The 27,896-nt window shown below is 54.5% G+C and overlaps 3 protein-coding genes across 12 annotated transcripts in view; 1 reads left to right on the top strand and 2 right to left on the bottom strand.

Moving 5' to 3' along the window:
• The window catches only part of LOC309837266 (uncharacterized protein C19orf47), a 28,020-nt gene extending 23,837 nt beyond the window's left edge, over positions 1–4,183 (bottom strand). For 3 of the 10 annotated variants that reach the window (XM_082677705.1, XM_082677706.1, XM_082677703.1), the window contains exon 1: positions 103–241. In XM_082677705.1, coding sequence (XP_082533831.1) covers positions 103–160 — 58 coding nt within the window. In that variant the 5' untranslated portion in view covers positions 161–241. Of the gene's footprint in view, positions 1–102; positions 266–510; positions 709–1,566; positions 1,620–1,833; positions 2,009–4,093 lie in introns of those variants that run through there. The other 7 variants (XM_082677702.1, XM_082677704.1, XM_082677707.1 and 4 more) reach the window with 6 other exon arrangements.
• Positions 4,184–4,431: 248 nt separating this feature from the next.
• On the top strand, positions 4,432–22,841 carry PLD3 (phospholipase D family member 3). Its single transcript, XM_082676685.1, has 13 exons — positions 4,432–4,487; positions 14,423–14,609; positions 15,200–15,290; positions 15,398–15,472; positions 15,561–15,703; positions 16,171–16,354; positions 17,994–18,114; positions 18,196–18,323; positions 19,357–19,557; positions 20,802–20,941; positions 21,542–21,707; positions 22,160–22,259; positions 22,352–22,841. The coding sequence occupies exons 3-13, from the start codon at positions 15,264–15,266 to the stop codon at positions 22,537–22,539; spliced, it is 1,473 nt and encodes a 490-aa protein (XP_082532811.1). The 5' UTR covers positions 4,432–4,487; positions 14,423–14,609; positions 15,200–15,263; the 3' UTR covers positions 22,540–22,841.
• Positions 22,842–23,874: 1,033 nt separating this feature from the next.
• HIPK4 (homeodomain interacting protein kinase 4) overlaps positions 23,875–27,896 on the bottom strand; it is a 6,508-nt gene continuing 2,486 nt past the window's right edge. The window contains exons 2-4 of the mRNA XM_082676684.1: positions 26,355–26,711; positions 24,615–25,445; positions 23,875–24,077 (exon numbers count right to left, since the gene is read on the bottom strand). Coding sequence (XP_082532810.1) covers positions 23,898–24,077; positions 24,615–25,445; positions 26,355–26,711 — 1,368 coding nt within the window. The 3' untranslated portion in view covers positions 23,875–23,897. The remainder of the gene's footprint in view (positions 24,078–24,614; positions 25,446–26,354; positions 26,712–27,896) is intronic.

Below are 27,896 nucleotides of genomic sequence, written 5' to 3'. Positions count from 1 at the left end.
TGCCAGTGACCAGCCCTCCCTCCCCCAGCCTGCCCCCCCCCCGACCAAGGTCATACCTCAGAAAGGGCAGAGGGGAGAGGGGGCCCCAGAGAAAAGACTCACCCATAGTTACAGAGACCATTGTCTCCCTCGCCTTCACTCTGCTCCCTGGAGCCTGCATGAGAGAACAAGGGGAGAGCACCCATGAGTCGCCGCCGGCTAAGTGTCCGTCCCTCTCTCGCTGCCTGTCTGCCTGCCAGGGGAGAGTTCCTGGGCTGGGGGCTCACAGCCCAGGAATAGCCTGGAGCAGCTGGCAGGAAGTCAGCCTGGGGCAGAGCTGTCACCACAACTATCACTCCTGCCTCGGATAAGGCCCAGGGGCAGCAAATGTCCACATCTCCATTCCCACACACCTCACAAGTTTCTGGCTGGAATAAGAGAGGGACAGAAAAAAAGACATCCCCTGCCCAAGACCTTAACCATAAATACCCATTCATTCACCCACTCAAAAACTCTTTCCTGAGAACCTACTGTGTGTGAGGCACTGTTCTAGGAGCCAGGAATACTGAGGTTAACAAAAACCAGAGCTTGAGGACTTCCCTGGCGGTCCAGTGGTTAAGACTCCGCGCTTCCACTGCAGGGGTCACAGGTTCGATCCCTGGTCAGGGAACTAAGCTCCCACATGCCGCAAGGCACAGCAAAAAACAAACAAACTCCAGAGCTTGGCATCTAGGTGGGGACACGGGAAACAGGGAGACAGAGAGTAAACAAGCAAACCAGTTGACAATATCACGTGTCAGAAAGGCTTTAGCCTTATGGAGAAAACACAGAGGGCCCGGGAAGGGAGGGCTTGCAATTCTAAATGGGTGGTCAGAGAAGAGCTCTCTAAAGTAACATGTAGAGGCCTGAAGGAGGTGGAGGGGTGAGCCATGCAGTTTTACAGAGGAAGCGTGTTCCAGGAGAAGGTACAGCAAGTCCAGTGCCCTGAGCCAGGAGCCCATCTGGCATGTCCGTGGGGCAGCAGGAACAGGGGAGGGAGCAAGGAGGCAAGTGAGAGCGGCCAGGGCAGAGAGGTGGGGCACCAGTCAGGAGGGGGTCCCAGAGCAGAAATGGAAAACCAGTTTTCGCTTGGGTAAGATCAGCAGGTGCCAGAAAGGTGTTAAAGACGTATTAGCCCCAACGGAGACTTCCTCCTGCACGTGAACAGCAGTGTTGAAAGAGAACTAACAGAAATCATTTCCTCACCTGATGCTTCGCTACTACCTGATTCCAGGACCACCTGTCCCATGCTGCCCCGGCCCAAACTTCTCACCTGGCCCGCCTCTTCTCAGTCCCTGCCCTCTCCCCTCACGCTGCTCCCCTCCACCCACTCCAGCCCCCAGTTCTGATCCTTTTCACCCACCCCACTTCCGCCTCCTCTACAGGTGCAGAAGGCCCACTGTCCAGCACCTTTCTGTTTACCATCACATACAATCTGCCCGTTCCCGTCCCCCCCCACCAACAATTCTGATGGTATCACAGAGATAGTACAAGAGTAAGGACTCTGGAACCAGACTTGCAGGATTCAAATCTGGCTCTACCACTTACTAGCTGTGTGACCTTGGCAAGGGACTTCACCAGTCGGGCCTCAGTGTCCCCATCTGTAAACCGGGATGGTACAAACATTACTTGCCTTAGAGGACTGCTGTGGGGCTAGATGAGTTTCTATGTACAAAGCGCTCAAGAGTGCCTGGTGTATACTAAGTACCTACTCTAGAAGTGCTGGTTCTTCTTATTCCCCCAGCCTCCCACCCCAGCTTTCCCTCTAACACCCAAGTGCTTTGCCTGCCACCCACTTTTCACACAGAACGTCACCTGTGCCTGGAATGCTTGCTCCTCCTGTCCTCCTGGCAAGCTCTCCATCACTCTGATTGGCTGCCACCTGCTTTGTGAAGCCTTCCCAAAGTCCCCAGATGTGAGGCTGTCTCCTCTACTCCCAAGTAGGATGATGAACGTGACCATGCACATCACTTCACCCTGTACTCGGCTCCTAATATCCCTTTTCCCTTTGGGATTTTACCACTGGACAAAGACAATACAACCAACATCTCTCAAAGAGCAAAAGGCACGGAGAGGCTTCAGTGAGTTAGACAGAACAACAGCATTTCACACACCAGGCACTATCTATGCACCAGGACCAATGCCAGGCATCACACTGATGCCTCACAACCTCCTCATGAGTGAGGACTATAATTAGCCCCATTTTAATCAATGAAAAAACCAACTCATTGTGGTGCAGTCATTTGCCAAATGCCACATCTAGCAAGCACTTTACCAGGACTCAAAAACAAGTTCTCCCTGATTCCAATGCCCATGCAGTAGCTCCTGCTGAATGTTTACGTGCCAGGCACTGAATATGTTCACATCTCAGTGACTCCCCACAACCACCCACGGTAAAAAGTAAAAGTGATCTCCAAGTTACAGATTAGAGTGGCAGGTCCGAGGTCACACAGCAAGTAACTACAGGGCCAGGGTTTGAACCCAAGTCCGTCAGTGGCTATGATTAACACTGGTCAAGGGATTACTATGAGCCAGGCACTGTGGTCTGTCTGTCTTTGCAAAGTTTCAGTTAACACTGACTAGGAGGCTCTAAGTACTGATATCCTCCCACTATAACTGCAGAATTCCCTGCTAGACTCAAGTGTCCTCTCTCCACCACCAAAAGCCCATCTCCAGCACAGTGAAGATTATATAACATTAACAATAACAGAAAAATGACAGCTCCCGCAATTCAAGTAATCACCATGCACTAGACTCCTCATCCTAAGCCCTTAGAAGGCTTGGCTCCAAATCTTGAGTTTACCACTTCCTAACCCTGACTCTGGGGCAAGTGGCTTAACCTTTCTGGATCTCACTCCCTTCAACCATAAAATAACAATGATAGGAGTTATTGTACATCAACTATACTTCAATTAAAAAAAAAAGAAGGATAAGCATATCTATTCTTAAAGTGCTTAGCAGGGTTAAAAGAGTTTACAAACGCCAAGCCCTTAGAACAATGTTCAGTAGGTTTTGTACATGTGCATTAAATAAATCTTAAGTGAGTCAGGAAAAGGGTAGGACAGTCACTAAGCTGATGTCAGTCATATGCAAAGTGTGAGCTGAGAACAGAGTATAACTCAACAGGGTCCATGGGATCTGACAACATAGAACCACAATAGTACAAGTTATCCCCTTTTCAATTCTTTCAGTTTCTGTCTACAATTTAATAGACCGTTCTGCTTCCACTGGAGTTCAGGTTAAGTTTTCCTTCTTCTCACGGCCAAAATGCTAGTTTTCCATTAACAAAGCAATACAAATTTTCTTTCTCAAATGAACTGACTGGAGGAAAATGCATCAGTTTTAAAGAAAACGGAAAACGTAATACTAAGGGATTTGGCATAATTTATCAAATAGTAAGTGGAGGGATGTCGATTTGCCCAGCTCCAGATTCCAAGTTTTTCCTATCGCCGTCTCTGAGCTTCCTTCCTCCTCTCTTCCTTGCAAGTCCCATCTACACCAATGACTCTCAGAATCATTTTTATTATAGTCCCAATCTACTGAGCTCCTGCTCTCTACTGTCAGGTCCTATGCTAAGGAGTTTACACGCATATTTCATCAGCATCCTCACAATGACTCTATGATATTGGGGCTAATAGCCTTCGTTGTATAGACGAGGAAAACGAGGTTCAGACAGGTGAAGGCACAGTTCCACTACCACAAAGTGTAGCTAGGACTTGAACTGAGATCTGCTGGCTCCCAATTCCACGCTCCCACACCCAGCTCTTCCACACCAAGTACAAACATCATCAACAATACAAACAATAACAGTATAGCAACCAAGTGAGCAGTGTGCCAGACGCTGAGCTAGGGGCTCCGACATGCACGAGCTGACTTCTCACTCCAACCCATAAAGAGGATGCCATAGCCAGATTCTGATCCCCATCCTACAGAGGAGGCAACTGAGGTTCAGAGAAAGAAGTAGCTTGTCAAGAGCCGAGTCGCACAGCGGCGCCAGGACTGAGTCCGGAACCCCGGGCGCCATTCATTCCCACCTCATCCAACCCAGTCCCACCACCCACGGCCCGCGCCTCACCTGGCCCTCTGGGCCCGCGCCCACTCGCGCCGCCCGCCCTCCCACCCGGCGGCGCCAATTGTCAGACCCTCCTCCTTCGGCCCGGCTGCCCGCCCCGGAAGCACCGTCCTCAACGCCGGAAGTCGGACTTACCGGCCCGCGGCCGCTCTAGCCCTCCGGGTAGCCACCAGCGAGAGCACAGCGGCAACCGTCACGTGACCACCCGCCCTCTCCCAGGCGCTTCCCCTCCCCACGCTAGCGAGGAGCGCGGCCAATGAGAAAGGCAATTGCCTGGCCCCCGCCGGCCCGCAGTCTAGCCGGAGTGCGCCTGCGCGCAGCGGGGGCGGTCGGGCGGGGCTCCAGCCTAGAAGGTGCGTGAGGGGCTGAGTCCAGGAGTGGGAGACGTGGAGTGCAGGTAATATGCGATCTGGGGGCGCGGCGTCTCGGCTGCCCTCCTCGTGTCGTCCTTCGAATATACTGCATCTCTCCTCTTATATCGTCCTCTGTCCCTTTATGTCCCCATTCCTCTCCTTATGTTGCATCCCGCTTACATCGTTACCACTCCCCTTATGTCGCCATCACCCTCCTTAGGTCGCCGTCAACCCCCTTAACAAGATTTCGTTCCTTTAAGTCCCCATGGCCACCAACTGTCGGAGTTACCCCCCTTTAAGTCGTGTCGCCTTCTCATATCGCCTGCACCCCTCTTTTGTTGCTATTACTCCTTTACGAAGTCCTTCTCATAAATCGTCATCATACCCCCGTGTCACCTTCGCACGCCTCCTGTCACCATCTCCGTAAGTTACGCTCACGCTTCCGTTATATCTTCCTCATCCTTTATGTCTCCATCCCTCCCCGTCCTCTGACAGTCGCTGTCCATGCCTAATGCTTCTAGTTTTCCCCATAAGGACCTGCCCTGCCCTACAGTTGTTATTCTTCCCTTCATGTCTCCGGTATTTCCCCGTGTCCCCTCTCACATATCGGGTACTAGAGCCCGTTATCCTGGCTCCACCACTAAGCATCTGGGTAACCTTGACCACCTAATCACACGTTTGCAGTCTCAGCTTCCTCATCTGTGAAACGCACACAAGGACACCTACGTCAGGGATGATTGTGAGGATCCTGCGTGTTTCTTCTTGTGACATGCCCAGCTTGATGTGGCCATTTGAGCTAATATTATTAATCATCTCACCCTCACCTTCATCCAGTCACCTTCATCCCCTCCTCATTGTCGCTCTCCCCCTCCCCCCAGCTGCCCTCATCATTACCGTGGTGTCGTCACCATTCCCTGTATCCTGATGCTCTCTGCCACACCAGCCAACCCCTGCTGTCCCACATTATGATCACTATGCTGTCCTCACCTCTGCCACATCACCACACCTGAGGGGGTGACCCATCAGCCATCACGAACCTTGCTCATGTAAATACTTAATCCCTATCTCCTTACCTTGTTGGAGTGACTGATTTCCCACCCCCAAATTGAGAGCACTTCACCAATGGCAGGAGTCGAGGAGCGCTTGGTGGGAGGAAGACTCTAGAAAGCTTAGACCCAACCCTTCCTTGACTTATAGAATTGGGGGTGCAGAGAGATGAGGCAGGTCTCACCACACCTTTGTCAAACCTCAGCAACCCTGAATCCCCAGGTGGAAAGGTAAGTATCTTAGTCGCTCAGCTTGCCTTAGCATGGCCATGTAGGACAGCCATTACAGTGTGTGCCTGGGGACTGGAACACCCTGGTTCCAATCTTGGTTCTAGCATTTAGTACTTAAATAATACTAAATGACCTTGGGCAGCTGGCTTAAGGGCCCTGTGCCTCAGTTGCTACATCCTGCAACATGGGAATGAAAATGCAAGTTAATTCATTCAATAAATATTTATTAAGCATGTTCTACATGCTCAGCATTGTGCTAGGCATTGGGGACACATCAGTGAATAAAACAGAGATCCTTGGCCTCATGGAGTTTACATTCTATCAGGAGTAAGAGACAGTACACAAACAGGGAAGTAGATTATATGATGTGTTAGGAGGGAGTTGGGGGATTTAAAGATTATAGTTTTAAGTAGGGTGATCTGGTGACATTTGAACAAAGACTTGAAGAGAGGAGAGAGTGACATGGCTATCTGGGGGAAGAGCGGCATTCTAGGCAGAGAGAACAGCAAATGCAAAGGTCCTGAGGTAGGAGCATGCATGGAATATTTAAGGAATAGCAAGGAGACCAGTGAGGCAGAAGAGGGATGGGGAATGAAGTCAGCAGGGTGATGGGGGCAGATCATCTGGGGTCTCATGGGCCATGGAGAAGACTTTGGCTTTACTCTGAGTGAGGTGGGAGCCATGGGAGGATTTGGAGGAGAGGAGGGATGTGATCTGATGTGACATGTCGTGACATGAAGAAGCAGCAGCAGCTGGAGAACTTCTACCAAGGATGGATGGGCAAGAGCAGCCTGGTTGGAAGGACAGCCAGACTCCTCTTCTTAAAGCTGCACTCACATATCCTTTGTATTTGGAGAAAGCTTCAAATGTCCCTCTCAAAGATTTGGGGTGGGATGGGGTGGGGAGGGATGTTGGTAGGGGTTTTGAGAGGCTACTGGGGAGGGACGGAGGGCGTCACAGATCTACAGATGTTACACAGCAGGAGAGGCAGCTGTCTACACTCAGGACCCTGAGGCAGCTTGGGCTCAAATTCTGGCTCCACCGTTTCCTGGCTGTGTCCCTTTGTGCCAGTGACTTAACCTTTCTAGGTCTTTTGTTCCCTTATCTGTTAAGCGGAGCTAAAAAAAAAACACTGCTGTTAGAATTGAATATATAAAGTGTTTTGAGCAGTGCCTGGTTCAGTAAACATAAGGAGACCCCGCTCTCCCACATCCTATCCTTTCACAGGCTCAGACCTCCCTGAGGGTGGCAAGGAAAAGACATTCTGCCTTATTCTGTGTTTTGGGGAATTGGTTTGACAGTGTAATGTCCTGGCACAGAACTGAGCTCTGGGTTCAAATTCTCGGCCAACAGACCAACGCCGTGTGACCTGGGCAGTGATTTCCCTGAGCCCTACCTCCTCATCTGAAAAACAGGGATAATAATGCTTCTTTGCCCCAGATGTGTTGTGTTGTTCTTTTTGACCTGAGACATCAACCATTTTCATTGTTTTATTTTTCTCCAAGTCACCAACTATATGTTTCGCTCATTTAATCTACTGTCTTACTCCCTCAAAAGAATTTCTTCCTTCCTAGGGACTTTTTTTTGTTTGTTTTTTTTTGTGCTATATCTCCAATTTCTAGATAAGGCTTGTCAGCAGTAGTCTTGAATAAATACTCATTGAATGAATAGATGGATGAACTGGCCACTGAGCATCTGCCATGTACTGTCCCTGTGCTGGGTGATACTGGGGACACAGCAGTGACTGAGCCAGCCTGGCCCTGCCCTCACGGGTTTTGCAGTCCAGTGGGAGAAACAGATCTATCATCAGGTAGTGACAGCCCAGAGTGGTCAGGGCCAGGTTGGGGAAAACACAGGCAGAGGGGTCTGGGCTGGGATAGAGAAGCCCAGAGGACTGTCAGATCCCAAAAAGGATGCCTGGACCAGACAGGGGGTCCGGGAGGGCTTCCTGGAGGAGGTGGTACACGAGCTGATGGGAATAAGCAACATGAAGAGGAGAAAAAGGTATGCTAGGCAGGAGGAGAAGCTGTGGGCAGGTTTGGTGGTAAAAGTGTGGTTTCAGTTCGAGGAACAGAAAAATATTAGATATGACTAGGCCATTAGGGATGGTAAGAGAATAAGCCCAAGAGGTTATTTAGGGGAGATCATTGAGGGCTTTGGGAGCCACAGTGAGGAGCTGAGACTTTATCCTGCAGATACCGGGGGGGGGGGCCACAGAAAGGTTTTGAGCAGAGGGTGGACAAGTCAGACTCAGATGGAGGGGGAATTGGAAGGGTTGAGTGGAGGCTGGGAGCCACAGGATGTGGCTGGAGTGGCAACCCAAGTGGGAGAGGCCAGTTCGGGGCCATGGAGGGGAGAGAAAAGGGTTGGGTGGGAGACACACTTGGGAGGCCAAGTGGATAAGTTGTGGGCGGTCCAGGACAAGGCCCAGGACTCTGGGGGAGTCAGGGCTTTCTGGAGAAGGTAGCACACAGGCTGAGACCTGAAGGATGGGTAGAACAGCTCTCCTTGAAAGGGGGACCTGGGGGAGGAGCAGGTTTGGGAGAGATCCTAAGGACAGTTGGAGACATGGTGGGTATATGGGGCTTAGGGACACCTGGGTGGAGGTGTCTAGGAGGCCATGGGACTTCCGGAGCTGAAATTCAGGGAGGAGGTGGGAATCGGAGACAGCTTTGGAGTCAGAAAGGGGGACTGAAGCTGTAATGGTGGGGAAGGTCCACAGGGGCTGTCCATGTAGGGCCCAAGAGGACATCGTAAGATGGTTGCACTTGGTCCTGGAGGCAATGGGGAGCCACAGAGGGGGTTTGAGTAGGGGTGGGACAGCTTAGATTTTTGAGTTCCAGTTCAGAAGTGTTCGCCATTCATGCTGGAGTGTTGGGGGACAGGGGATTGTGTGTGTATTTTTTTACTTATTTAATTGTTTTTCAGACTGAGCATCTTCTCTCCCTAGAAGGGGCCCCTTCTAGGGGGTCCTTTGAAATAAAAGGTCTACTGCTAAAAACAAAACAAAAAAGTTTACAAAACCAGTGCTCTGTTCTGTTTTCTGTAGACTTGACCACAGACAATTGTGCAGTCAGTCCGAAGGGGTCTGCACAATCGAATGAAAATCGGCTCCTTTAAACCCAAGAACAGTTCTGTTTTGAACCGTATGGAAGGTCCATAGGTTAGTGAATGTTTCCTGAGGTATGGCCTGCCCAGGGCTTCACGTGGGCTTCAGCAGCTAACTGGCCCCACACCCGTCTTTGCACTTTCATACGTCTTGAATCAACCTTGAATTTTACCCTCAGGCTGAGGTGTCATTATCTGCACCTACCCTATTGCTCTGGGCTTAGAACACAAGCTACTTACACATTGTGTATACACCGAGTGTCACTAGATCTAGAGAGACATCTAAGAAAGTCTTTTCTCAAGGGTTTCCATTCTACTGCTTCTTTTCTTCTGTTTTCAATAAACATTTATTGAGTGGTTACAACGTGCTAGGCACAGGGTGGGTAGAGGAACAAATCAGACATAGACTTAGCTTTTTAAGGGACACATATAGGTTTATCTATGATAAAAGTGTGTCCAGGGTACTAGGGGACACAGCTAACCAGCCAGCTTGTATCTGTGCTACCTGGCCTGCTATGGATGGTTTCACTGACTGCCCAGCAAACGTGAGGTTGGTATATTAGTCTACCCATTGTTCTGAGAATGCAAGGAACGCAAGTGAGGTTCAGAGAAGGGAGCCTCTTCTCCCAGTAACACACAGAACTGAGATCTGAACCCAGGGGGTTGGGACTGCAAGACGCACCCCCTTAAACCATTCAGAGATCCCCCAGCCACCACTCCCCAGATGGGTATAAAGTGATCACCCTTTTTTTTTTTTTTTTTTTTTTGCGGTACGCGGGCCTCTCACTGTTGTGGCCTCTCCCGTTGCGGAGCACAGGCTCCGGACGCGCAGGCTCAGCGGCCATGGCTCACGGGCCCAGCCACTCCGCGGCATGTGGGATCTTCCCGGACCGGGGCACGAACCCGTGTCCCCTGCATCGGCAGGCGGACTCTCAACCACTGCGCCACCAGGGAAGCCCAAGTGATCCCCTTTTTATGAATGAGGCCAGCAGGGCTCAGAGAAGTAAAGCCCCACGCCTGATGTCACTGAGTAAGAAAGTGACGGGTGGGATCTGAACCCTGGCCCCTCCAACCCAAAACACTGCTATGGAAGAGGGATCAAGTCTCCCACCCCAACCCTCACGGGTGTTCAGGGAGCTGTGAGGCAACACGTGTCTCAAAAGCCGGGTGGGCTTTGCTTCCTCCTTTTCTGTGCGCTGTGGTTCACAACCCAAGTCAGGCAGGACACAAGCCAAGGGAACAGGGAGATATTCTGTGGGCTGGTGAAACTGCACAACTCAGTCCCGCAGCCAAAACCCAGAGTGGGATTTGAACCCACGTTCTTTTAACTGAAACCACACACCCGGTCTCAGGACCTAATGAAGCTTAGGTTCTTTATGTCTCAGCGCAGAAAGAATTCAGTGAGAGACAAAGTGATAGGTAAAAAGTGGGTTTATTTAGAGAGATACACGTTCCATAGACAGAATGTGGTTCATCTCAAAAGGCAAGAACGGCCCTGGGATGAACACACTCCATAGACTGTGGGCCATCTCCGAAGGCGAGAGGTCCGGAAGTATGGGGTAGTTTTTATGGACTGGGTAATTTCATTGGCTAATGAGTGGGGGGATTATTCCAACTGTCTTGGGGAAGGGGAGGAGATTTCCACGAATTGGGCCCCGCCCACTTTTTGGTCTTTTAGGTCACCTTGGAACTGTCATGGCACCTATGGTTGTGTCATTTAGCATATGCAAATGCATTGGTCCCCAGCCTTTTTGGCACCAGGGACCGGTTTCGTGGAAGACAATTTTTCCACGAGCGGGGTGGGTGGGGGGTGGTTCAGGCGGAGGAATGGGCAGCGGCAGATGAAGCTTCGCTCGCTCGCCCACCGATCACCTCCTGCTGTGCGACCTGCTTCCTAACAGGCCGTGGACTGCTAGCGGTCCGTGGCGCGGGTGTTGGGGACCCCTGTGCTAATACATATAATGAGGCTCAAAGTCTACTGGAAGTCAAATCTTCCGCCACCTCGGACCTAGTTGGTTCTAACCAGTTTATGCTGTATCCTCAACGTCTGTGTCATTCTTTTAAAGATTGTGCCCTGCCCCCTTCCCTCCCGTTTCACTGGGAGGGGCACACCTGCTGGTGGAGGTGCCCCCTACACCAGCGAGGAAGCAGGGCATGAGGACGAGCCTGGACATTGCACTGGAGCCCCGGGGTGAGTTCTAGGTTCCTGGGAACCCTGGAATTGACGTGAGCTGAGAAGGGCAGCACTTGCCGGCCTGGCTCTGTCGGCCCAGCTGTCCATATCCTGCTTCAGTTTCACCCTGCCCTGCTCCCCCTAGGGATCTGGGGATTGAGGGTGCTGGATACCTGTCCAGCTGAGGCCACAGTCCTCTTTTGGAGACGGGGATGTTGGGGAAGGGCCCCCGCAGCTAGGACCCTGAGCCTCAATTTAATTTCCATGGAAGGCCTATGTGCATTTTTTAAAATAGTGAGTAAAGGCCCACAGTAAAAAGCAGGCATCTTGCCTGGCTGAGGGTGGGGAGGACGGAGGCGGAGGGAATCATGCCTTTTTTCTTTTCTTTTTGGCTGTTAGGACCCTTGAGACAATCATATTTGTTGAGAACCTCTTGCATGCCCATTCTCTGCACTTGATATATATGAATTCCTTGAGTTCGAAGGAGCCACTCAGATTTTAAACATCTCCAATTTTACATGTTCAAAAGACACACATTATTTATTTTTGATATTTTTTAAAAAATTTATTCCTGGTCTTTTCCCCAAACTTGGTCCTCCTCAGTGTTCCCCCAAATCACACGCCCACCCCAGTCAGTTCCCCACACGGCCAGAGGGAGCCTGTAAACAACCTGTATTCGTTTCCTGGGGCTGCTGTAACACGTGAGCACAAACTGCGTGGCTTAAAACAACAGAAGTTTATTCTCTCACAGTTCTGGAGACCAGAAGTCCAAAATCAAGGTGTCAGCAGGGCCGTGCTCTCTGCAGAGCCTCTAGGGGAGATTCTGTTCCCTGCCTCCGCCAGATGCCGGTGGCTCCTGGTGCACCTGGGTTTGCGGCCCATCACTCCAGTCGCTGCCTCCCTGGTCATGTCTCGTTTCTGTCTCTTTTAGAGATACTTGCCCTTGGGTTTAGGACCCACCCAGATAATCCAGAATGATCTCATCTTTAAATCATTGACTTAATTACATCTACAAAGACCCTTTTTCCAAATAAGGTCACATTCACAAGTTCCAGGAGTGATGACCACATCTGACATATCTTTTTTGAGGCCCCCATTCAACCCACCACAACCCCCAAAGGAGATCATGTTCCCTCCTCTGCTCAGAACCTACCCGTGGCCCCGTCCTTCTTGCCACAGTCCAGGTAGCCCAGCATGATCTGGTCCTGTCACCTCAGACTTACCTCCTCTCCCTCTTCCCACAGGCCATTCCACTACAGACACACTGGCCTCCTCGCTCTTCCCTATCCACACCAGGCACACTCCTGCCTCACGGCCTTTGCACTGGCTGTTCCCTCTGCTCAGAACACTCTTCCCCAAGATGTCCAGTAGCTCCATTCCTCCTCTGCTTGAAGTTTTTTTCCCTCAGGCATCCCCTTCTCTGCGAGGCCTTCCTTGACCTCTTTATTTAAAATTGCAAGCAATCCCAACCCCGGCCCCACCCCTGTCCCTCTTCCCTGGGTCTCCATAGCACTTATTACCTTCTAACATATAATTTAATTTAATACTGTTTTTTGTCTGTCTTTCCTCATGTCAGTTTTGTTCACAGTGATATCCCCAGTGCCTAAAACAATACCTGGTGCACAGGTACTCAATAAATGTGTGCAAAATTAATGAACAGCCTTGTAAAAAGTAGGTGCTATTCTTGCTGTGCCCATTTTGCAGATGGGGAAACTAGGGCACAGATGCACTGTCACTTCTCTGAAGTCAGTCACGTACACGCTGAGGCTCATATTAAGATCAGGCACCTGGCTCTGGGAGCCACAGTGTTAACTGCCTCGCCAATCTAACCCAGTCTACACCACCTCTTCAGGACTAGTTTTCTTTTTAAATATTGATACCTTAGGTGTATTGCTTTGATAAAAGTATAACAAGTCAAAATTAAACCCATCATTACAGACCTATCATCACGGCACAATTTGAAAGCCAAAAGCTCGCTAACAAACTGAATGAAATGCATCTATTTTCTTCCTATTTTTGATTTATTACCGGCCATCCCAGTTCCCCTGGCTCACCTTGCAGGGTCCCTCACAGCTCCGCGCCCTACCTCTGCCCAGTTTTGTTTTTGTTTATCAGCTTCCCTAATTTCACATCACCTGCTGTTCCAACCCCATATTCTTAAATAAAACATTTCTCACCAAGGCCCTTCACAAATAGATAAATAAAAGGCAAACTTGTTTCGCACCCCATGCCTCCCCCTCCCCCCACCCTCCAACCCTGCGGCCAGCCACATCCAAGACTTATCTTCTGCTTCTCTTGGTGACCTCTGGAGTTCCAAATAACCTTGATCTGTTGCCATTTCTTGCTGGATCCATTTGACCCATCCCGGTTTGGCTCGCTCCCTGCAATGATAGGAGGGGATCTAGCTGTGTTCTTCCGCCCTTGCCAATCTGGGATCGGACGTTGGGGGGAAAGGGGTTTCCAAATTATCCTTTCAGATCTAGGCAGGATACTGCGGTGAGGAGAGAACCTGGCTCCCTTTTGGAATTTCCTTCCTTTTTTCTTCTTTTTTTTAAAACACATTAATGCATGCGCATGAATTTTTTAAAACGTGACAAAACCTGGGACGCGGCAACACCTGTGTAGGCTTTAGAATTATTTTTTAACCTGCACAGAGATGTTTTCTCTTCTTTTCTGTAAGTCGCTCATATTTCACAATTTTAAAAAAGAAAATAGGCGGACGATAAAAAGCAATCCTGACCCACCCCCAAATCCCGCTGTCAAGGCAACCACTTCCAACGCTGTTGCTCCCCTCAGTAATAATCCTTCTCTGCATCTGTTGACTTCCTGTCTGGATGTGGGGAAGGGGGTCCTGCCCCTCTTTCATTGAGAAAGGTGGGCGGGGAGGGGGACCTCCAATTTATTTCTCCATCTGTGGCCTTAAATCCTGCTTCGGAGATATGAGATGGTATGTGGGAAACCTTGCTTACCCCTCCAGCCAGAGCCTGGATTTAAGAGACAAAATTTTTAAAATCCTTCTCAAAATATCAGTTGACTTTTTTTTTTTAACGAAACACTGACTGCAGTCCACAGTCCAAGGGAAAACCCACCATCCCCTTCCCCCCCACCGCTCTTCTCCTCCCTTAGCGTGGGCTGTGTCTTCTAAGCTGATTTCATCGCTACGTTCCTAAATCATGTTATTCAGCCTTGATCATTCCATTTCATTTTATAATTTTTAAAGTCATTAATCTTATTTATGTATTTATTTTTGACCAGGTAATACATGCCCATGGTACAAAAATTCACAAGGTTTGCAGACGAGAAAAGATGTGGGGGTCTTTTTTCTCTTTACCTGTGGCCTCCCTACCCAACATGGGGGCTCTAGGGTGGACCGTAGCAAAGCCAATCGCTCAGCCATGTACTCTCCCTCCACCCCCGTCAGGTTGGCTGTACTGGGCGGCCGGGCCCCCCTTCTCCCTGCGGTGAGCCCGGACCGGCGCGCTCACTGCGCAGACTCCCCGCTGCAGTGGGCGGAGCCCCCTCGATCCCCGCCCCCGCCCGCCCGCCCCTGCTCAGCCTGTCGGGGCAGAAGCTGGGGCCCCGTGGAGGTAGCAGCAGCCGCCTGCCGAGTAAGGCCGAGGCCCCTCTGGGGTAGGGGAGGGGAGGATGGTTTCGGGGATGGGCTGGGGTCTGACGGGGAGGCCGCGATGGTCCTGGGCTCCCGGCCTGAGCTGTCTAGTTGTTACCTGAGGGTGAGGGCAAAGGAGCCACCTGGAAAATGACTTCTGGGTAATCCCAGGGCTGGGAGAAGCCAGGCACAAAGATTTAGGGCTCCGCTGACCCAATCCGAAGCTGTCATTTTGGGAATGTATAGGTTAGAGCTCAGAGAAGGGAAAGCGCTAATGGGGAGCAGTGTGGGTGCTGATGAGGGGCAGGGTGGGCGCTTGGGGGGGGCAGGGTGGGCACTAAAGAGGGGCAGGGAGGGTACCGCAGAGGAATAGGAGGAAAGCAGAGGAGTTGGACTTAGAGGGATTTCGAAATCCCAACTGACCAGCAGTCAGCTTCCTCCTTTAGGGGTGGCAGGCACAGTGCCAGTGGCCCCCGTCATCACAGACAAGGCGACCCAGGGAGTCCCGTGAGCCCGAGGCTGATCCGCTTTCTGTGATGTCCCCCAAAAGCCTAGAACACCCCACACAGTGCCAGCTTTTGTTCCCTGCAGTTTGGAGACCCTGACACACCCACTTTCCCACTGGAATCTGTATAACCCCTGGCTGCCCAGCAAGATGAAGCCTAAACTGATGTACCAGGAGGTAGGTGGATGGGGGACCCAGTGGGGAGGGGCTGGACCCAGCAGAGGGTGGGGGCCCCACTGAGCTGCCCTGTCACCCCCACACACACCATCATCCCTGTCCCCCAGCTGAAGGTGCCTGCCGAGGAGCCCTCCAACGAACTACCCATGAACGAGATCGAGGCGTGGAAAGCTGCAGAAAAGGTAGGAGCCCACCGCCACCCTCACTCTGTCTCAGCCATGGCCTGGGCTGCCCTCCTTGGGCTGGCTGATCACCTCCTCCTCCCCACAGAAGGCCCGTTGGGTCCTGCTGGTCCTCATCCTGGCAGTCGTGGGCTTCGGTGCCCTGATGACTCAGCTGTTTCTATGGGAATACGGCGACTTGCATCTCTTTGGGCCCAACCAGCGCCCAGCCCCCTGCTATGACCCTTGCGAGTAAGTGGAAGGGGGCGTGGGCGCCTCAGATGGTGGGGGGAGGGGCCCTGCCAGGCCAGGGACACTTCAACACGCACTAAGCAGGGCCTGCACCCAGTGGTCGAGACAGAATAAGGTGATCACCGACTCCCAAGTGGACCATCACGGTTCTTCCCTCCATGCCCACCTCCTTCCCCCACACTGTTGCCATGGCAGCCACAGCATCATCTTCTATCTGTCTGTGAACAGACACACATGGCATCTTCCATCCATATCTGTGGACAGACACACACACACACACACACACACACACACAGACATGCACATGCACAAACTTCCTTCCACGCCTCTAGACAGACAAATGCAGACACACAGAGAATCATGAGTACCGACACAAATACACATAGTCTTCCGTCCTCCGTGGGCAGAGAAGTGAGCACTCACATTCCAGCCCCCTATGGCTGATTCTGCCTCCCCCCACCCCCCAGAGCAGTGCTGGTGGAGAGCATTCCCGAGGGCCTGGACTTCCCCAATGCCTCCACGGTCAACCCCTCCACCAGCCAGGCCTGGCTGGGCCTGCTCGCCGGTGCCCACAGCAGCCTGGACATTGCCTCCTTCTACTGGACCCTCACCAACAACGACACCCACACTCAGGAGCCCTCTGCTCAGCAGGTACCTGGCAACCTGGGCCCTAGCTGGCAGCGGGTGGGGGGGCGGGGGGGGCGGTTGGAGGGAGGCACTGGGGAGGTGGATGAAAGGGGTTTCCCTATAGCCCGGGAGACAGGTGGACATGTCTCACACAGCGGGTTGGACACAGGTGTGTGGAAGCAACTGTCTTCACGTGGCCCTCTGGACTGGGGGCGTTTTGTCACAGTCATCTGGAGGCCTCTGAATGTCAGGGTATGGGTTTGGTTACGAGGGGTTAGGCTGGCAGATATCACTCACCCACAAGCTGCCCCGACCCTGTCACACAAAGAAATGGAAACATGGAGTGAGTACCAGCCCAGCCTCAAGCCAGGCTGCCACTTCCCAGCTGTGTGACCTTGGGCAGGTCACTTCACCTCTCGGTCTTCAGTTTCCTCATCTGTAGAATGGGGGAATATCTAGCACTCCCCTCTTGTGAGGATGAAACGGGCTAATCCCTGCCAGTTATAGCACAATGCCCGACAGAGTCAGCCCTTTATAAGCATTTGCTCTGATAGCCTTGTTAGGGTCTGCAGACAAACTTAAAAAACGTAAAACTTCAAGATTTGAAAAGGAACAGCCTAGGTGGATAAGCCCTTCATCGAAAGACATGGTGAATTTGTCCCTTTTTTTCCCCTTTCCTTGCTGCCACTCTTTGTCAGAGGTAGGCTTAAAATGTATTAAAATCATGAGGTTTATTAAGCACTGCCTGAAAAAATATACGACAGTTAAAAATGATATGAGCTGGAAATTCCCTGGCGGTCCAGTGGTTAGGACTCTGCAGTTTCACTGCCAAGGGCGCGGGTTCAGTCCCTGGTTGGATAACTAAGATCCCACAAGCCAAAAAAAAAAAAAAAGTCATGAGCTCCCACGCCCTGCTGGTTCCTACTGGAATGGTTCAAAGCACAAAGCAAAGACATAGGAGGCAGACCATCTGAGTTCAAATCCTGCTTCCCCATTGATTTCTCCAATGCTCAGTTTCCCCATCTGCACCTTGGGATATACTCAGATTTGCCTCATCAGTGAGAGTGGTGAGAAGTCAGTGAGTTCACATGTAAAGGGGCTTAGAGGGGCCCTGGCTCACAGTAGAAACCAGGGAATCAATGGCTGTTGCTATTAATGTTATTGGCATCATCAGGCCTCACCCAAACCTTCCCAGACCCCAAGCCTGCACTGTGCCCCCAACATCCTGCAAGGTGCCCAGAGGTCCCTTCTGTGACGGGCATTGATACTTCCAAGTCAGGATCTTGGGAAGGTCCCGTGAAGGGCAGGAGTGGCAGGGAGGCCCTAGCAGGGCTCAGAGCGGCAATTATTAAAACAGATAAAGGGACTTCCCAGGTGGTCCAATGGTTAAGACTCTGCACTTCCACTGCGGGGGGCACGGGTTCAATCCCTGGTCGGGGAACTAGGATCCCGCATGCCACGCAGTGTGGCCAAAAAATCAATAAAATACAACAGATACAGGTTTTAACATCTTAACCTGTGTAAAGCCTTCCCTGAGTGTACCGGCTAATGTAAAGCCTGATCAGATCTAGAAGCTTAATCTCAAAACAGCTCCATGGGGGGTCCTGCGTGGGGTTGGAGAGTTGGCTCATCCAGCCCCTCAGAGGCTCTCCCCTCCTCCCAGGGCGAGGAGGTCCTCCGGCAGCTACAGACCCTGGCACCCCGAGGTGTGAAGGTCCGCATTGCCGTGAGCAAGCCAAGTGGGCCCCAGCCCCAGGCAGATCTGCAGGCCCTGCTGCAAAGCGGTGAGCTAGGGGGCAGCTGGGGGTGGGCTGGGCCTGGGGCTGCCCAAGCCAGCACCCTGACCACCACCCCTGTCTGTCCAGGTGCCCAGGTCCGCACAGTGGACATGCAGAAGCTGACCCATGGCGTCCTGCACACCAAGTTCTGGGTGGTAGACCAGACCCACTTCTACCTCGGCAGTGCCAACATGGACTGGCGTTCCCTGACCCAGGTCTGCCTGCACCCTGCCCACCGCCCTTCTAGTCCGCTCCCTGCCCCACAGGGCACCCGGCCTCCAGCTGCGCCCCGCCTCAACCCCAGAGTCCTCTCTTCCAGTCTCTGCAATGGCTTCCTTCCCACCTCCTACCTAACATCCCCAAATCCAGCCCTCCACCACACTCGCTCTGCTCAGGGAAGCCCCTCTGATCCCCGATGGCATCTACAGGACATTCCAGGCCCTGTCCACCCATTTGACCTTCATGATTCACTCTCTGCATGCCTGCTCTAAGCCCAGCCCTGTTCTGATGCTGGGAACATGGTGGACCTCTTGGAACCCCCGGTCCAGGGTGGAGACGGGCCTGTCACCAGTGTCAGCCCAAAAGGGTCAAGTCTGAGTTGGTGGCGAGGCGGGAGCACAAGTGGAGGGGTCAGGACCAGGACGGGCGACCCAACCTGGGGTACCAGGGAAAGTCTCCCAAAAGAGATGAAAACTAATCTGATAACTGGAGGAGCCCCGCGGGGAGATGCTGAACACACAGCTCTCCCTGAGACATCCCCTGTGCCTGTCCTCCCAGTCCAATGGGGAGGCAGGTTTGTCACCAGAGAGGGTGATGAAGGAGGCCCAAGGGACCCTGAGAGCCTCAAGGAATGCCTGACACAGTCTGGGCAGTCAAGGCAGGATTCCCGGAGGAGGAAACTGTCAGCTGAGACCTAAGACTGAGTAGGAGCTCAGTGGAGGGTAGAAGCAACAGTGGACGCAAAGGTTCAGGAAACCTGGAGCTTTGGAATAACTGATTTTCACCAAAACTTAAGATTTTAATCTTGAGTCAAGATCATGTCCATCCCAGGACTTTAGCTGGGGGAAGGGGGGTGGGGGCACGGTTAAGGGGCAGAAAGAAAGGAGACAGGGGCAGAGAGAGGGGGAGATAGAAGGGCAAGGGGCAGGAAGGGGGACTTGGTGGGGGGCAAGGGGAAGGGCTGCAGGTGTCCATGTCATCTGTGGGCACCAGGCCATCATCCCCGGGCTCAGCATTGCCCTCCCACAGGTCAAGGAGCTGGGCGTGGTCATGTACAACTGCAGTTGCCTAGCTCGAGACCTGACCAAGATCTTCGAGGCCTACTGGTATCTGGGCCAGGCGGGCAGCTCCATCCCGTCAACCTGGCCCCGGCCTTATGACACCCGCTACAATCAAGAGACACCAATGGAAATCTGCCTCAACGGAACCCCTGCTCTGGCCTACCTGGCAGTGAGTCCGAGGGAAGAGGGGCCTGTCACACCCCGGCCACATCCCTTCTCTCGGCCCCCATCAAGCCCTGCCTAGTGACTTGGTAGGGATGGGGGTTCCTGACCACTGGCTGTCACTTCTGCTCACTCGGGGCCTGGGCTGTGTCCCAACCTCCCTAGGCCTTGGTTTCACATAGAAAATAAGTATTGCAATATTTACCACCTCTTAGGGCTAGTGAGAGGCACGGCTGGGTCCATGCAGGCCGAGCCCTGGGTGACCTGTCCAGTATAGCTGCATGCCGCATTTTTAATCAATTAAAATGAACTACAGTTAAAAATTCAGTTCCTCAGTCACACTAGCCACATTTCAAGTGCTCAGCAGCTACACATAGCAAGCAGTTGGCATACGGGACAGTGCAGATAGAGAACGTTTCCATCAATGTGGAAAGTTCTATGGGACAGCACCCACTATTGCCCTTGGCACTCTGGACAAGGCACCGCTGCTTTTAGCTGTTGATATTTTCACTAGTTGGGGTGGCCAACCTGGGTCCCCCCCAGCAAGTCACCTGGCCAGGCCCAGTGTCATCCTGGAGGGCCCACACTAAGGCATGGATGGAGGGACACGATTCATTGGGGTCCTTTGCTCCAGTGACCTCCCACGGGACATTAATGGTTCCCCCGTTACCACTACCCCTTTCAGAGCTCGAGTTTGCTCACCTGTTGTGAGGATGGAGAGAGCTGGGTGAAGGGCCTGGTGTGGCTGGGCACATGAGTGCCATCAGGCTGGACTGTAAGTCAGGGACAAAAGTGATTAGAACAGAGGTCCTCAAACTTGAACATGCATTAGAATCACCAGAAGGGCTTGTGGAAAGCCAATTTCCTGGGCTCCACCCCAGCACCTTGGTTCTGTGTGCCATGGGCAGTGAGGCCCAAGAACTTGCATTTCTAACAAGTTTCCAGGTGATGCTGTTGCTGCCTGACCAGGGACCTCATGTCGAGAACCACTGGGTTAGAGCATAAGTTCTGGAACCAGACAGCCTAGGTTCAAACCCTGGCTCCATTTATCAGCTGTGTGACCTTAGGCAAATCACTTACCCTCTCTGAGCCTCCGTTTGCTCACCTGCAAAAAAAGACGGTGGTAATTATCCCTCTCCTTCATGGAGGCTGAGCATTAGTGAGACCCGCAGGACCTGGCTCGTGACAAGCTGTCTGTAGCAGGGGTCCACTGTGAAGAACATGTGTCTTGACTGTCCCCTCGTCCCCCAGAGTGCACCCCCACCACTGTGTCCAAGTGGCCGCACCCCAGACTTGAAAGCCCTGCTCAACGCGGTGGACAATGCCCGGAGTTTCATCTACATCGCGATCATGAACTACCTGCCCACCATGGAGTTCTCCCACCCGCACAGGTACCGCTGGGCGCGTGGACAGGTGTTGGGGTAGGGAGCCACCGTGAGTGGAAGAGGAGACAGGAGAGAGAGCGATGGGGCCCAGAAAGCAGGCACGGGGCCAAGACCAAGGGACAGAGGGAGGGGATGCCATGGGGAGAGACAGAGGGGACAGGGAGAGTGGGTCTGGATGGTCAAGACAAGGAGAAGGGGACAGAGAAGGGGATGAGAATATTCGGGGGGTGGTGTGGAGACGGGGGACTGGAGGCTTAAGGCAGAGGATGCAGGATGTGGGATTTCTGCAGGTAGGAGGCAGGGAGTGGGGGCTGGATATGGGATGACGGGCTTGGGAGGTAGGACTAAGGGTATTCAGGTTTGGGGCGGCAGGGTTGGGGTTTGAGATCTGGGATAGGAAGTGGCGATGACTGGACTCTGGGGGCTCAGAGCAGGTAGTCTGGGGGCAGCAGACAAGACAATGAGAAGATTGGTGGGGGGAGCAGGGCTTGGAGCTAGAGATGGGGTGGGGGCTTGGGGCTTCTCAGAAGCTGCAGCGGGCCCCAGGCCTGGCTCCCTAAAGCTGAAGTGAGGCCTCCCTCCGCATCCTGCACCTCCCTCCCCAAGGTTCTGGCCTGCCATTGACGACGGGCTGCGGCGGGCTGCCTATGAGCGGGGCGTCAAGGTGCGCCTGCTGGTCAGCTGCTGGGGGCACTCTGAGCCATCCATGCGGGCCTTCCTGCTCTCCCTGGCTGCCCTGCGTGACAACCACACCCACTTCGACATCCAGGTGGTAAGCACCTACCCCAGACCTACCCATCAGCCCCTATGCGGGGCAGTACCGGGGACACAGCAATCGTGGAGCTCACCTGTCACCTGACAGGGACGACCCACAGTGGGCTGTGCCCTGATTGGCCAGAATCAAGGGCATGGGCAGAGGGGTTAGGGCTGGGATGGGGAAGCCCAGCAGAAGCTCCTGCCGCAGCCTGAGGGGTCGTGGAAGACTTTCTGGAAAAGGGGACATCTGAGGTAAGACCTAAGGGATAAATAGTCATTCTAGAGGGAACAGGCGGCATATGAGGCGACAGGGTCCTCCCTTTCAGCTGGCGTTTACCGAGTACCCGTGCTGGCCCCCAGGCCCGCGAGGGAAGCAGCTGAGTCCCCAGTCCCGCAGACCTGGTGCCACTCCCCACCCCAGACCCTGGGGCTTCTCTAACCCAACCCCGCATCTCCCCTCCCTCTCAGAAACTCTTTGTGGTCCCTGCGGACGAAGCCCAGGCCCGAGTCCCTTACACCCGCGTCAACCACAACAAGTACATGGTGACTGAACGTGCCACCTACATCGGTGAGCGTCCTGGGCGCCGCTGGGGTGGGGGGACGGAAGGGGGTCCAGGCAGCACCACAGGCCCTGACTCTCTGGACCCCCGCTCCCCGTAGGAACCTCCAACTGGTCCGGCAGCTACTTCACCGAGACAGCGGGCACCTCGCTGCTGGTGACGCAGAACGGGCGGGGTGGCCTGCGGAGCCAGCTGGAGGCCGTTTTCCTGAGGGACTGGGACTCCCCTTACAGCCATGACCTTGACACCTCAGCCGACAGCGTGGGCAACGCCTGTCGCCTGCTCTGAGGCCCGGTCCAGCGGACAGGCCAGGCCTGCGAGGCCCCCGCGGGCGCGGGTGTTCCGGGTCTCAATCCCTGTCCCCGTGCCCCCGCTTCTGTCTGCCCCGTCGTGGCTCCCACAGGCTCCCCCCCTGCTCTCCCGCTTCTACCTCCGCCCCCGCCAGCCTGATGCTGTGGCCGCAGAGGACCCAGCCAAGCTGGGGGAGGGATCAGCCCCCGAAGAAGTAGGGGTGCATGCTGGGCCTGGCCCCCTGGCCCACCCCACTTTCCAGGGCAAAGAGGGCCTGAGGTCATAATAAGAAGTAAATAACTTGTGTGTACAGCCTGTGCCTGACTGAGTGGTGTGAGGTGGGGTGCCGGGTAGGGGACAGCTGGCATGGGCCTCTGGTGGGGACACCTTCACGCATGCTGAGCCCTCAGCATGTGACCCGTGTGGTTTGGTGTGTACTGGACGCTCAGCACATGGCTGGTGTGTGCTGAGCCCTCAGTGGGTGACCAGCGTGGGCTGGCGTGCGCTGAGCCGTCGGCGCACACTGCACGTGAGCTGGCGTGTGCTGAGCATGCGCGTGTGACCTCGAGGGCTGGCATGAACCGAGCCTCACGTAGCCAGCATGGCACAGCGTGTGCTGCACGCTCGGCACGTCCCCAGCCAGATGCGCGCGTGCTGAGCCACCGCCATAGCCCGAGGGTGGACTCGCGCGTCTGGACACGAGAGCATGTGCCAAGCGTGAATTTACATACACCTGCTGAGTGAACTTACACGTCGCATGTCCCGAGCATGGATGAGTGCATGCCAAGCCTGTCACGTGTGGCAAAGACAGGTCAACAGACGCTGAGAACCTGGCATCGGGCAAGCTCAGACTGGCACCTGCTGAGCACCAAGGATGTTCTGAGGGTGGATTCTTACGTGCCAGGCACTGAGCATATTTAAGGGGTGGGTCAGTGTGCCAAGCACAGTCTCCAGCCTGAGCCAATGGCTGACTGGGTGCAGCATTAGAGAGCAGGGCCTGGGTGCCCCCCTGAACCCCACCCCCGTGCCAGTCCAGGCCTCAGGCAGGGAGGACAGGCATGAGGCAGTACTGCTGAACAGTGCTTTATTGAAATAAACAGAGGCAGCAGGGCCAGTGGGGTGCAGCCCCCTTCCTGCGTCCCTCTGGCCGAGGGGGCCACGGGCCAGACCCCAAAACCCTCCTGTGTTCGGGGTGTGTGTGCAGGCATGCACCGTGAGCGGGGCGGGAGGAATGGGGTATTTCTGGATAATTATCTTTCTGTAAGAATAATTTGTCGGTTCAGGGGATAGCTCTGAGGAGGGGATGCCAGCCCCTCTAGCGCATCACCCAGTGATGGGCAGGGTTGGAGTCACCATCAGTGGTGCCCGCCGACGTGCTGCACAAAGCTGGTGGCCCGGGGTGGACCATGCGGGTGGGTGTGGTGTGGTGGGAGCCCCTGAGCCCGTGGCCCCCCGACGCCCTCCAGGGTCCAGTCTGGCTGACCCAGCCATTCCCCAGGACAGCTGCTGAGGTCGAAGAACTCATGGCCTGGCCTCTGTTGGGGAGAAGAGATGGGCATCAGCCAGGAAGTGCACCCCACCCCACCCCGGAACAACCACGCTGCCCCTCATGGACTCCTGATCCCAGCTGCATCCTTGTCAATTCCCGAGGACGATTTTGTACATCCTGAACCCCCATCCCATTTTGGAGGCTTAAATGCTGTGTGTTGAGACCTTAATGTGTCCTGAAGGTGTGTTTGCTGAGGCTCTGTCACATCTTCCTGGGGTGGGGGGGCTGAGCTGTCCCGTGGCCTATATCACTTCCCATATGTGGATTACTGTGTTCTGAGTTCTTACACAGCCTTAATACGGGTTAGTGTTTGCTGAGCTTCATCGCATCCTACGGGTATATTAGTGTTTGCTGAGCCTTGTCACATCCTGAGGGTGGGCTAGTAGTGTGTGTTGGATCCTGGGCCAGCTGCGGGCCATGCAAATGTACGGGAGGCAAAGTTGGTTCACTATGCCCCGATCCTAGAGCTCTGGGGAGGCCCTGATCCCAGAACCACCTGCCTCCTAGCTGCCCCCTGGGTCACCTCAGCATCCACGGTCATGTCCTTGATGTCCGGCCCATCCCTGTCCCACTGCGGGATGGCAGGCAGCTCCGCAGAGGCCCCTCGCCGCTCTCCTTCCGCGCAGCCGCCGCCCCTGCACGGGGCGTCTTCCTCGGGCGAGGCCTGGCTCAGCCGGATGAGGTTGCTGAAGTTGGACTTGGAGCCTGTGGGTGGCTTGTGGGCCTTGCGGTGGCCTGCCAGGCGGCTGCCGTAGAAGGCCAGGATGGGCTCGGGGCCGGAGTCGGGCACCCAGCGGCCGGCAGCGGCGGCCTTGAGCGGGGCCAGCACGTCGGGGACGACGTCGGTGCGGGTCTCGCCCCACAGCCCACTCCCCGCCTCCTGCAGACTCAAGTCGTCCAGCTGATCGATGGCCTTTTGCACGCCCGGTGCCTTCTCCTCCCGGAACAAAGGCCCGCTGCCCAGACCCACGGTCTCCTCCTCCTCGGTCAGACCGTAGTAGGGGGGCCTGTCTTCCGCGGCATCCACGGCAGACATGGGCGTCTTGCCCTCCACCTGCAGGGAGAGGCGGCAGCTGTGCAGCGAGAGCTGGTAGTAGCGGGTGGTCTCGTGGGCGCTGCGCAGCTGCTGCATGGACACGAAGGGGTGGCGCAGGGCGGCGCTGGGGCTGATGCGTTCGTGCGACTCCCACGTCAGCATGCGCTTGATCAGCTCCACCATGCTCTTGAGGTCGGCGTGCTCCGCCAGCGCCTCGCGGTCGGGGAAGGTCAGCCGACGGACTGCCCTGCTGCCGTTCACCACCTCTATCTGGTCCAGTGACTTGAGCATGTACTTGCGGCGCTCCAGTGGGCGCACCTGGTGGGACACAGGGTGGGGCAGGGGTGGACATCGAGTCCAGGACTTGGGCCCCAGGTACTTCTGCGGTGGAGCCCACGTGTGACCCCCCCCCCCCCGCAGCGTCCAGTGGGCCCTCCAGCCTGGCCCAGAGCTCTGTCGTGGCTATGAAGTCCACCCACAGGAACCTGGACTTCCAGTTCTGCCCATGATCTGACTTGGAGCTCCCTTGCATCTGGGGGATCTGCTCACTAACACCAGAACCCCTCTAGTCTAATCCAGACCCCTCCTACTGCTGCAGGAAGGACAGCTGACTGTGATCTCTGGTCCTCCTCTTGTCTAACCCAGGGGTCTCACTGACCCAAGTTTCACACCTTGCCCCAGCCCTCCAGTCCTCCCTCGAGCCATGGGTCCAGCCCCTACCAGCAGCTAGCAGAAGGGCTGCCCTAAACCTCTACTGCTCCTCGGAATCAAATCCAGATCCCTCTTGCTGCCACAGCTGATCCCCACATCTGATCCCAGCCCTCAGGCCTCCGAGGAGTAAAGCCCAGACAATTCTTGCCAAATTCTTTAACCACGACCAGCTCGGGAGTTATCAGAGGATCTGCCATATGCTTTCGGTCCCACCTTTGGTCTCGCTCAGACCCCTCTCTCGCTGTGACAGCTCCCACGGCCGGTCCACACTTCCAGTCCTTCCTGCCGTCTCAGCCAGACTCTTGCCACACAAGTCTGATGACCGCAGTCACAGAGGTGGCAGACAGGCTGCCCTGACTTCCAGTCCCACCTGGGGTCTCCCTCGGATCCCTCTGGCTGTGACAACCCCCACAGCTGGCCCTCAAGTTTCCAGTCCTCTCTGAGATCTAACCGAGATTTTTTTCTTGATGCTGCAAGCTGCCTCGCTGACGGCCCTCACCCCACCTGCCCCCCTACCTTGGTCTCAGCCAGGTAGTCGGCCGAGGACTTCAGCTGCCAGGGGTTGGCGGCGTCGGGGTGAGGGTTGCGCTTGAAGAAGTGGTGGGCCTTACAGGCGGCGTGCAGCACGTGGGGCTTGGGCAGGCCCTGGGTCTCACAGATGTAGCGCACCTGGTCGTACTCGTTGTTGCCTGGGTAGAGGGGCCAGCCCAGGTGCAGCTCAGCCATGACGCAGCCCAGGGACCACACGTCCACCTTCTCACAGAAGGGCAGCCCCAGCAGAATCTCGGGGGCCCGGTAGAAGCGAGACTGGATATACGGCCCCTTGACGTAGCGCACCTCGCTGAATATGCTGGCCGAGCCGAAGTCGATGACCTGGGCGGAGGGAGGGAGGGAGGGAGGCAAGTGGGCCGGGACAGCCGCTCGATCTGAGCCTCCCCGGCGTCTCTTGCCGGTGTCTTTCTGCATCTGCCATCTGACTGTCGCTACATCTGTGAATCTTGATCTCTTGTTTACGTCCCTGTCTGTCTCCTCCAGCCTTTGTCTCTGGTTTGCGTACTTGTCTCTCTGTCTCTGTTTGTCTCCACTAGAACTTATGTCCATGAGGGTTAAGATCTGTCTCTTTCTCTCTCACCCCATGCCTTGTCCATCAGCAAATCTTGCCAGCTGGGTAGAGGGGCCAGCCCAGGTGCAGCTCAGCCACGATGCAGCCCAGGGACCACACGTCCACCTTCTCAAAGAAGGGCAGCCCCAGCAGAACACCTTCTGTTCTGCCCACTCTGCATCCCAGCCGCAGCCCCACCCTAGTCCTGTCCTCCCCCTGGCTAGACTAATGTAAGGGCCTCCTTGCGGGTCTCCCTGTTCCTCCCTCTCCCTCCAGTCTGCTTCTCACATGCAGCCCGAGGGACCCTGTGACCACCTAAGTCAGATCACATCCCTCTCCTGCTCAGAATCTTCCTGTGGCTTTACCACATCCTGTGATAAAAGCCAAAGTCTTCACCCTGGCCCACAAGTCTCCAACAATCTGCCCGGTCCCCTCTCTGCCCACACCTCCTCCCACCTTCCCCCTCACTCACCCAGCTGCAACCACACCAGCCTCTCGCTCTTCCTTGAACAAGCCGGACACATTCCCAGTTCAGGGCCTTGGCACCGGCTGTTCCCTCTGCCTGGAATGCTCTTCCTCCGGAGGTCCACATGGCTCCCCTCTCTCACCTCAAGTCTTTACTCAAATGTCACCTTCTCAGGGAGGCCGCCGCTGACCACACTATTAAAAACAGCACACCCCTCCCTTCCTATCCACCTCCCTAGCCCTCTGCTTTTCTCCATAGCTCTTAACACCATTTCACGTACTATGTATTTTTACTTTTGTATGGAGTTCATTGTCTCTCTACCCAACTAGGATATCAGTCCCACAAGGGCAGGGATTTTGTCTGTTCACTGCTGCATCCCTAGATCCCTAGAACAGTGCCTGGCACACAGTAGGGGCTCAGTAAAGAGTGAATGAATGAATGAATGAATGGGCTTTTTGTTCCTGTCATTCTCTTTCTTTCTGACTCTTGT

This window comes from Grampus griseus, assembly GCF_964374135.1.
Source record: "Grampus griseus genome assembly, chromosome: 19".
Taxonomy (NCBI): Eukaryota; Metazoa; Chordata; class Mammalia; order Artiodactyla; family Delphinidae; genus Grampus; species Grampus griseus.
This window is presented reverse-complemented; position numbering and strand designations above follow the sequence as displayed.

Bases quoted from the DNA above. Each gene is read 5' to 3' on its own strand.
- PLD3 (XM_082676685.1), top strand. From the start codon at position 15,264: ATGAAGCCTAAACTGATGTACCAGGAG. The intron at 16,355-17,993 runs GTACCTGGCAAC...CCCTCCTCCCAG, and splicing joins AGGAGCCCTCTGCTCAGCAG to GGCGAGGAGGTCCTCCGGCA. The intron at 21,708-22,159 runs GTAAGCACCTAC...CCTCCCTCTCAG, and splicing joins CCCACTTCGACATCCAGGTG to AAACTCTTTGTGGTCCCTGC.